This window comes from Sciurus carolinensis, chromosome 12, assembly GCF_902686445.1.
Source record: "Sciurus carolinensis chromosome 12, mSciCar1.2, whole genome shotgun sequence".
Lineage (NCBI taxonomy): Eukaryota > Metazoa > Chordata > Mammalia > Rodentia > Sciuridae > Sciurus > Sciurus carolinensis.
The window spans coordinates 60,510,045-60,521,007 of record NC_062224.1 but is presented as its reverse complement, the minus strand read 5'-3'; the positions used below and the strand labels follow the sequence as shown (position 1 = coordinate 60,521,007).

Below are 10,963 nucleotides of genomic sequence, written 5' to 3'. Positions count from 1 at the left end.
ATCTTTGCCAACCATACCTCAGATAGAGCGCTAATTTCCAGAATCTGTAAAGAACTCAAAAAACTCTACACGAAGAATACAAATAATCCAATCAACAAATGGTCTAAGGAAATGAACAGACACTTCACAGAAGAAGATGTACAAATAATCAACAGATATATGAAGAAATGTTCAACATCCCTAGTAATAAGGGAAATGCAAATCAAAACTACCCTAAGATTTCATCTCACCCCAATTAGAATGGCGATTATCAAGAACACAAGCAACAATAGGTGTTGGCGAGGATGTGGTGAAAAAGGAACACTCATACATTGCTGGTGGGGTTGCAAATTAGTGCAGCCACTCTGGAAAGCAGTGTGGAGATTCCTCAGAAAGCTTGGAATGGAAACACCATTTGACCCAGCTATCCCACTCCTTGGCCTATACCCAAAGGACTTAAAATCAGCATACTACAGAGATACAGCCACATCAATGTTCATAGCTGCTCAATTCACCATATCCAGATTGTGGAACCAACCTAGATGCCCTTCAGTTGATGAATGGATAAAGAAACTGTGGCATATGTATACAATGGAATATTACTCCGTAATGAAGAATGATAAAATTATGGCATTTGTAGGCAAATGGACGAAATTGGAGAATATCATGCTAAGTGAGATAAGCCAATCTCAAAAAACTAAAGGACGAATGATCTCGCTGATAAGCAGATGCGGACATATAATGGGGGGTGGGAGGGGTTAGCATTAGGTTTAGGGTTAGGTTTAGGGTTAGGGATAAGGAGAGCGGTAAGAATGAAGGAAAGAAGGACTGTATAGAGGGAAAAGAGGGATGGGAGGGTTGGGGGGAAGGGGAAAAAAAATAAACATCATTGCCCTATGTAAACGTATGATTACACAAATGGTATGCCTTGACTCTATGTACAAATAGAGAAACAACATGTATCCCATTTGTATACAATTAAAAAAAATAAAAAAAAAGAAATAATTGCAAATCATTATGAATTATAAAGACAAAATATTGTTTTGCTACAAAATGGCACTTGGAACCTAGTGTGTATGGAGTGTTCTGGGAAGGTTTTTTTTTTTGTTTGGTTGGTTTTTTAGTTGTAGATACCTTTATTTTATTTATTTATTTTTATGTGGTGCTGAGGATTGAACCCAGTGCCTCACATGGGCTAAACAAGTGCTCTAGTGCTAGGCAAGTGCTCTACCACTGAGTCACAATCCTAGCCCAGGAAGGTCCCTTTAAATAGGACAATTAGTAGGGTCTAAGCTTATTATGAACTGAAGTGGAAGGAATTAACCATGAGATGGGATGTACATGGGTGTGTATACTCACATGCAAGTGTGTTTTATGCCTGGGAAGACTGTGGCACTCTTCAGGAACTGAAAGAAGGTTAGCACAGTTGGGCATTGTGAGAGGGCAAAGACTGATATGGTTTTGTATTTGTCTTGCAAACAAACAAATAAATAAAAATAAATTTTATGACTGATTTAAGACAGAAATTACTAGAGGGTTGGGATTTTTGCACACATAATTGCCAGGAAGGCTAGAGAAGTAGGTATGGGATCATGAGGTCTATATATCCAGTGAATTCAAGCCTCAGAACTGGTCCAGTGAGGGCATGCTGCTGACACTGCTAACAACCAGAATTGCTGGAGCTCCTTCAGCCCTCACAACTCTGCAGTGGGTGGGTTAGATGGGCAAATCCTGGGTCTTGTGCCTGCATCTTTACTGCAAAGAAGACTTGGAAATGACAATATCGGTATAGCTTCTTTAACACAGACTGAAAAAGAGTGACTTAACAAGCTGTCTCTGTCACGTAACAGTCCAACAAGGTGAACAGTCCAGGAGTGTAGGGTGCTTTCCTGTTGCAGCATTTTCTGTGATACTGCTTTTTTCTTCATAGTGGAAGATGGCTCATCATCAGCCCTACATCCAAGCCTCAGACAATAGGAAATGAAGCAGAGAACAGGCTAGGAGAAAGACTGAATGAAGGAGACACTCCTCTAAAGCTTCAGGACAGTTGACTTTTAGAGATGAGGAATGGAGGAATAAGACATACATTAGGGAGAATAGGTCATATCTGGATATCTGGAATCACTTCTTGGAACTGGTAAGACTAGAACATTCCATCTAACATTTTTTTCCTAAGAACTCTGTCTCACAGTCCTTAGTAACTGGGGACCTGGTTCTTGGGAACTCCTTATGATATGCTATTAGGTCAGTAAACAATCTTTTGATTTCTTCTATGTATCATGCTTAATACTATCCACTAGTATCAGATAATTATCCTGGTAGCTCTGGTAGCATTCAGTATGCAGGCATTATATATTATAGACTTTTAAGTCTTAACTCAGTCTAATGATTTTTTACATTTTATGGTGCTTTAAAGATTTTTCAAATTCTTTCAAAAGATTAATCCTCATCACTCTTTAAGGTATTATCATCTTCATTGTATAAACAGCCTTAGAAGTTACTTGAGATTACATGGTGGAGCTGGGACTAAAATCCATGTTTTTGGAATCCAGGTCCACTGTTTTTTTACTACTTGAAAACCACTTTTGAACTATTCCAGTAAGTCTCAAAAGTCTATCTCTCCATTTTGCAGGAATAAAACTAGTTTCATAGTACCTGAATATCACCCACAGTTTTACTTACTAATATTACTGTAATATTAATACTAACATTATTACAATATTACTATATTGTAAAATGTTTATAAAGAAGAAATCTAGCAGCCACCACTTTTTAAATAGGTAGACACCATAACTTTATTTCACTCTTTTTTTTTAATGTGACTTTTAGGGATGAGGGATGGAGGAATGCTGAGGATCAAACCCAGGGGCTCAAGAGTGCTAGGTGAGTACACTAACACTGAACCACAACCCTAGCCCTGGCAGCCATCACTTTAACCAACTGATCAAACTTTTTTGTGGGGGGAGAGGTACCGGGGATTGAACTCAGGGGTGCTCGACCATTGAGCCACATATCCAACCCTATTTTGTATTTTTTTTAGAGACAGGGTTTCACTGAATTGCTCAGCATCTAGTTTTGCTGAAGCTGGCTTTGAATTTTCGATCCTCCTGCCACAGTCTCCCGAGTCGCTGGGATTACAGATGTGGACCACCACACCCGGCTTCAAAGTTAATTTTATTAAAAGTGGGACAACCTGATATTATGCACCTTCTGACATGAAGTGAAGCAATATGAATTGAATACTATCATAGTATTTTTTTTTTTGCAAAAAAAATATTTCACTTGAATCAAATCAGGTCTTTAGATTCTAGTATCTAAACTTAGCCTGCAGTATACTGCACTATAGGAAATAGAGAAACAAGTCAAATGACTACATGAAATACAAAAATCAAATACTGAAAACACATTTTACAAGGTTCCTAACTTCTACCCTTAGAAGATTCAATATCAGGGGGAAAAAAAAAGATCTTTCATTGGAGTCTTGTTAAAGACACCACATTCTTTAAGTCAGTGTATTTTTTGTTTTCTGGTATAATTTTCTTAGGTGTAATCACGACATTGTAGTTTTATAGTATATTGCCGCCCCGACCCTTTATTTATTATTTTGCGGTGCTGGGAATTGAATCCAGGGCCTTTGTACATGCTAAGCAAGAGCTCTACACTGAGCTACACCCCAGCACAAGATATTCTTATTCGGTGAAAATGAATATTAAAATATCTATGAAATGTTATGATGAAACGTATTAGTTATGAACTGTTATAATGTCTGTAACTTTGTTTCCAAATGTTCATCACAACAACTTTGAAATGGTTTTAACAATGGAAGCAAATACACATAGATTGGTAGAGTGAGCGACCAGAAATGGCAACAAGAATTGTTTGATCCACGTGGAGGGTATACAGGTGTTCACCGCACTGTTCTTTTAACTTTTCCGTCTGCATTAAAATTATCATCATGAATTGTTGGAAGGAAAGAAACCCGCCCTCCCTCGGCAGAGCAGTCTGCAGCCGCAGGCCCAGCAAACCGTAGGAGAGACCTGCGCCGCCGCTCCCGCAGGACCCCGTCTGGGCATGCTCGGAGGTCCGCCGCGGCCGCCCCGCCCCTCGGGCGTACGTGTGCGCAGGGCGCCTGCGCGCGGGTTCCGGCAGCCCGCGAGACACCAGCTGCGGGACTTGGTAGACGGCTGAGGTGCAGGTACTGCGGAAGGATGGAGCCGCTGAAGATGGAAAAGTTCACGACCGCCGACCGGGGAAACGGGCTGCGCGCTGTGGCCCCGTTACGACCCGGGGAGCTGCTCTTCCGCTCGGATCCCTTGGCGTACACGGTGTGCAAGGGGAGTCGTGGCGTCGTCTGCGACCGCTGCCTCCTTGGGTACGTATGGAGCGCCTTGCCCACCTGAGTCCCGAATGGTGCAGGGTCAGAGTGCTGGGAGCGTGGGGCGGACAGTCCTCGGAGGACTCCACCTGCTCCCAGCTGTACAGGAGCTCGGCAGTTCTGTGGAGATCACGGGACCCCACGCGTGTTCCTGCGGGCAGGTCGCCTCTGACAGGCCCCGCCGGGACGACCCCTTGCGCTCCAGCGGAGCAGATTGAGAGATCCCAGCCTCTCTGCAGGGCGAACGAAGCAGGACCGGTTACCCAGGCTACTCCTTCCACCTCAGGGTTGCAATAAGAATTGGGGGAGCCAGTGTTGCAGACTTAAGGGGAAACGTTGACTGTGGGTAATTTTGCTGGGGAACAAAAAAAGTCTCTTTCGTGTGCGACAAGCTTCTTTAGGGCGGCTATGGAAATCTTAAGTGTCAGGGGTGGGTGTGAAGGAGCAGGGCTGTGTATAAAGCAGTCTCAGAGTTGAGGCTCCGCCGGCAAAGAACTAGGCTTGGAGAAGGCAGAAGAATCTTAAGTGTTTATGGTGCACTCTTATGGTCTAGGTTTTGTGTGACTCGGGGATATAAAGATGAATGGGATATCCTTAAGAATCCTTAGGGGGCAGGTCAAGTGATAAGAGTTACAGTGTATCAGAAGGACTGAAAAAGGACTGCAAATAAAGTATTGTGGTAGCCTGTTACTGAGATTCTACAGTGTGCTTTGCCAATTAGTGACAGTGCAGGCAAGTCTAACTCTTCAGCAGCTATCTAGTTGTGAGAATTCATGTAGTGTTTTGCAAGCCTGGAAGCACTGTGCTGGTTTCAAGTGCTATGAGAAATTAATTTATGGAAATATATATACTATACATTTAGTCATAGGAACTGCAGTCATTTAAATATTATTAAGCTTCTACCATGCACAACGGAGAAGAACTCTGTTTGATATGGTCAGATGATTTTGAGCCTGGCTTCTTTTGCAGATTATCAGACTGGAATTGGGATGAATGGAGGCAGGGAGGTAATCAGTAGCTTTACCATTGATCTTATGTTCTTATTTGGTTCATGATTTAGGAATGTTCAATTTGCATTTTAGTTACCAAATAATTGTACTGTTGTCTTCTGAAGTAATGATGACAACACACACACAAATCTGTTAAGGAGAGAGCACCTTGAAGTTTATATAAACTGCGGGCTTGAAAGTAATTCATTCTTTTAAGACTTGACTTTTTATGGGAGTCCTCAGCATTTAAAGTCATACATCTCTGATTCTTATTCAAGCAAATTAAAGAAGGTATGACTGTTTTAACCTATTGCATCCTTTGGCGTGTATACTGAATTTGAATATAGTTTAAAGCAGAGCACTTACTGTTTGTTTAATTGATGGAGAAGACACAATTTAGTTCTTGGAACAGAAAAGTTTTGGAATGATGAAATGGTGACAAATGAGTAACTGAAATATCAGAAATGAACTTGTCATTCTTTGCCATTTCTGCTGTCACTCATTTTTCTTGCAATAACTGTGGTGATTTAAACAAAAAAGAAATTTCTTCAAAGGGTATTGGGAAGTTTTAAGCATTACTTTATGATCCGGAGAATCCTGGCTCTGAAAGTGGGTAGGAACTATGTCAGAATTGCACCATAGGAGTAGTTGGGTTGGGGTCTGGGAATATATCACTTCTGTTGCCTGGTAAAAATGATTCTGCAGCATGTATCACCAATATCATGGAAACTGAATCTTGCTGCTGCTTTTTGGAATACTGGTTGTTACTATAGAGTTGCTCTTTCAGTCATTCTTTTTTGTGATATTAACTTCTGATTCAAAGTCCTCTGTCGTTCTTTTGGATTGGCTGAGCTTAGACTAGCCTCAAGGGAATTTGAGAAGGTGAGTATTTTATCTTTTTGGTTTTAAGATAGGAGGCAGGATCTACTTTCCATGAATATTCATCCAGTTGGGAAATCAACAAGTATAAACATAGACAAAGGGATGAAGATTAATGGCAAGAATCCAAACAAAACAGACTGAATAGATGGATTCTTCGTGCTTACTAACAGATAGTTGCTTATTAGTTATTTACACAAAAAAATATTTTTTGCTTATTTTGGGTTGCCAGGATATCTATCTATCTGTCTGTCTGTTCATCCATCCAATCTGGCAACCATCTATACCATAGTTCACTTGTGTTATAGTGGGCACTTCATTGAACACTTCCACTTCAGTGGTTGTAGTGTTGTAGTGTTCTCAGGTGCCTACTTGGTAGTCACTGCAGCCTGAAAATATGCTGCATCTATTTCCTACCGCTCTGACACTTGACACGGTTCTGTTGGAGTAGAGGACTCAACACTTGACACGGTTCTGTTGAAAGATCATTCTCCCTCTTGGGGGCCATAGGTGTGGCATGTCTCCATGTATAGTTGCTTTTTAATATTAATAATCGGTATATCATTAGAAACTTATTGGAAAAACATTGGGAAGTTTTTACTGTATTGGGACACAAAATAGTATACAATAAAAATTTAGTAGTAATACATAGATAAAATATATGAAAAATAAACAATTGTAACTATGCTTGAGTTAAAAGGAGCCTGTGATTACTTTAGTATAATAATTTCTAAATATAGATGGATAAAGAGGCATTCCTCTGAGCTTGGATGTGGTGTTTAGCCTTTGTTGCTTTCCTAGTTTTTTTTTTTTTTTTTTTTTTTTTTACAGGTTTCATTCACTTTATTATTTTTTTTATAAAATCTCTATGTTGTAGCCACAGCTGGAGCCTGGGTCCTCTGTACAGAGACTCTGGTGTGGGTTTTCACAAGATGGTCAGTGAATTCCTGATAGGAAGACTTGGTGAACACAGTTTCTTTCCAGAGATCAGGAGTCAAATAGCTGTATGTCTTGGAGATGGCATCGAAGGTGGCCTTAGCGAAATTGCCCAAGATGGCAGTGCAGCCCCCAGCAGAAGTATAGCAGTCATCAGTACCAGCCATCAGCAGCAGCTTCTTGGGCACAGGGGCCGAGACAATGCCAGTACCTCTGGGGGCAGGGATGAGCCGCACCAGCACAGAACCACAACGTCCAGTCGCCTTGCAAGGGACAGTGTGGGTCTTGCCAATCTTGTTCCCCCAGTAGCCTCTCTGCACAGGAACAATGGAGAGCTTGACCAGGATGATGGCCCCTCAGATAGCAGTGGCTACCTCCTTGGAGCACTCTACTCCCAATCCAACATGACCATTGTAGTCCCCGATAGCTACAAACACCAGCACAAGTCTGCTTCTGCACAGGCATGATCTTCAAAACCTCATCCTTGAGTGACGCCCCAGGAAGAAGTCGATGATTTCAGACTCCTTGATAGGCAAAGAGAAGAGGTAGAACTCCTCCAAGGACTTGATCTTCATGTCCTTGACGAGGCAACCCAGCTTGGTGACCAGGATCTACTCCTTGTCTTAGGCCCCACCCCCGACCTCCAAGACCGCTGTCGAAGCCTTTGTGGAAGCTGTTGCGGCCACCCATTCCAGGGCCCCTGGGCCCTCCAGCTGCACCGGTGTCATCTGCCATTTGGTGTTTTCCCAGAGAAGAAGTGCTTTCCTAGTTTTAATAATTGATTCTAGAGATACTTTACATAATAAAAAATATTTGGGTTAGTCAATATAATTTGTGTTTTTCCTATGTTTAGTCTAATTCTTTGAGAATCAAAATAAGATTGTAGTCTGCCATTAAATGAAATAGAATAAATATTAACTATAAGTTGATTTCTTTGCCCTTTGTTAATAATAATAAAAGCTTTTCACTATTAAACACTGGAGTTCATGGTGGGGGTGATTTCTCAGAAAATCTAGTGATGTGTTTGTTCTGGAGGTTGAAGGTTGGCACATCGTGGTGCCCTCAGTTTGGCTGGGGGACGGGATTGTTTTGGTCTGGCTGGGAAATAAGGTTGTTTTGGTCTGGGCTGTCACACAGAGGGAATGTATACTTTGGGAAGAAGCATAGGTTGTACTTTTGAAAGTTTATTTTTTTTTATTTTGAACTAACTGCAAAATGATACAATCATTACTAAAGAAAAAAATGTATAAAAAGGCTGGCAGAAAAATAAAGATAGAGATTCAGCCTCAGAACACTTGGTGTCTCTGTCTGTTGTTTCTCCACCGTGGCAACGCCTGCCATCCACCTAGGACCCCGGCAAAATATTGCTGGGGAAATGTTTGTGCATCATTCTGTCAAGTTTTCCACTACTTTTGAATGCCCATCATTGGGGTTAAGTGTCTTTGTTGCTTCTCTTATAAGTAAAAATTTGTCTTTTTATCAACTGTCAATTATGAAGTCCCTGAGACCAGATATTGCATCTTTCAATTATTGTAGGCCTAACACTTAGCACACAGTGTGCTCTTAGATGGTCGTATAAATGTCTAATAGAATTTTTCTGCTAACTGAAACTGCTCTTCTATTGTTGTCTTGTATATAAATTAAGTAATGGAATAAAAATGTTATGTACTTTATGGGTTGTAGACCAGTGGTAGAGCACTTGCTTAATACATGTGAGGCACTGGGTTCGATCCTTAGCACAGCATAAAAATAAATAAAATAAAGGTATTGTGTCCATCTACAACTAGAAAATATATTTAAAAAACTCTTATGTACTTTGTAACAATTAAGTTTCATGGTGTGGGGAGGGACATACCAAAATAGAACTAAAGAAGACATTTGTTGTGATTACTTCATTGGTCTCTGAAAATGGTTGTTACAGTGTTATATGTATTTCCCTTTGCTCTGGGACTCCCCATTCCCCCCCCCCCCCCAGGGCTCTTTTGATTGATGCTTTAGTTCTGCATTTTTTTTTTTTTGAGGGGGGCTGGGGATTGAACCCAGGGCCTTGTGCTTGCAAGTCAAACACTCTACCGACTGAGCTATCTCCCTAGCCCAGTCTGCATATTTAATTTTGATAATGGAGAAACTTGAACCTGCTTCATGACTTCTCTTGCTTTTTTCTCATTAAGGTATGGCTTCTGGTTTTTCATGTTGTGAGTGGAGAAGAAAATGAAGTATATAAGTCAGAGAAAGACTAATTGACAATGACATTGTGACATGAAATCATTTATATTGTCCTGCTGTCATACACATTTTTAGTTTGATAGAGATAGAAAAGATCATTTGACAAATGGGTTAGGCATATTTTCTGTTTGGTAAATGTAGGACATAAAATTTCATTGTTATTTTTGTGTTTGTAGGTCTCCTTACCCACTGAAGTAGTAACCTAAGTCTAATTTTTATATCCTTAGTATATAAAGCACATTGTAGATGCTAATAATTGAATTTTAAAATTTTTTATTAATTAATTTTTTATTTTTTTATTTTTTAGTACTAGGAATTGAACCCAGGGGCGCTTAACCACCAAGCCATAACCCCAACCCTTTTTATTTTGAGACAGATTCTCACTAAGTTGCTTAGGGCCTCACTAAATTGCTGAGGCTGGCTTTGAACTTATGATCCTCCTGCTTCAGCCTCCCGAGCTGCTGGTATTACAGGCTGATTGTTGAATTTTGGAAAGGATAATATTTTGGGGAATTTTAAGTCACTGTGTTTGTCTTTGGTTTTCCAAAGTTCCAAGTTGCCTATAGCTTCCATATCAAGAGCTACCACTGGCAAATTCTGATAGTTTCTTCTGAAGAGTAAAGAGTATATTACATTAAACCTGAGGTTGAGACCTAGTACCTCCCAGGAGGAAGGAGGTTTGCTTGGAAGTGAAAGGTCCATCCTTTTCAGCTCTGGTGGATTGTGGAAAAAAGGGGAACAGGTAGGGAAAGCAAATTGTGAGAATTACATGTTTGGAACTTTCTTATTTGGTTAAAGTTCTGGGGATACAAAGAGGGTGTTAAATGGACTTAGAGGACAGTTACCAGTATGGACAGGTGATTCTGCTCCTTTTTTTTTTTTTGGTGGTGGCAATAGGGATTAAACTCAGGGTTTAATTACATGCTAGGCAGTTGCTGTACCACTGAACAACATTCCCAGCCCTCTTACTTTGGGGCTCTTGAGAGGGATAGCTATGAAGGTTAGTGATAACACTGAGGCATAGCAGTGATAGAAGGAAGTGGTTAGATAGAGGAGTCTGTGGAGGTGGTATGGGTGCTCCCATACCACTATGAGGAAGGTGGAAGAGCTTAGAGTCCTGTGGACTAGCAGGCCCTATGACATAGGACTATGTGAGTATAGACTCATTCAGGACCATGGACACCAGGGATGGAAGCCAGCATGACATCCCAAAAGATGAGGTGGCACCAGTCCAGCCACAGGACTTGACTGTCTCCTTGCAGCAAAGACCAATGAGGATCTAGAGACACCCTATAACGCATCATCAAGGATATCTTATAAGATCTTGGGAAAAAAATTTACCTGAAAGCAGCCATTTAAATAGTCCTGGTAAGGTGTTTAATTTAGTCTGAATATTAACGGGAAGAGATTGAGGCATTATTTGACAAGTTTTAAGTTTCTTGCCTCTTTATTAGGGTATATTTTAATGAAGAATATTAGATTAGTTATTGAATGAACAGCACATGTAAAGGAGACAGATTAGATCAATTATAGAAAATAAGGTAACTACATTTGAGTTGCAGCGTGAGTAAATGTGAAC

At 40.6% G+C, this 10,963-nt stretch overlaps 1 protein-coding gene and 1 pseudogene across 1 annotated transcript in view; one reads left to right on the top strand and one right to left on the bottom strand.

Annotated features, from left to right (window-relative positions):
- Nucleotides 1–4,119: 4,119 nt before the first annotated feature.
- Nucleotides 4,120–10,963, top strand: part of Smyd3 (SET and MYND domain containing 3) — a 734,617-nt gene continuing 727,773 nt past the window's right edge. Inside the window, exon 1 of the mRNA XM_047521142.1 lies at nucleotides 4,120–4,351. Coding sequence (XP_047377098.1) covers nucleotides 4,188–4,351 — 164 coding nt within the window. The 5' untranslated portion in view covers nucleotides 4,120–4,187. The remainder of the gene's footprint in view (nucleotides 4,352–10,963) is intronic.
- LOC124962043 (40S ribosomal protein S2-like) lies at nucleotides 7,072–7,893 on the bottom strand (annotated as a pseudogene).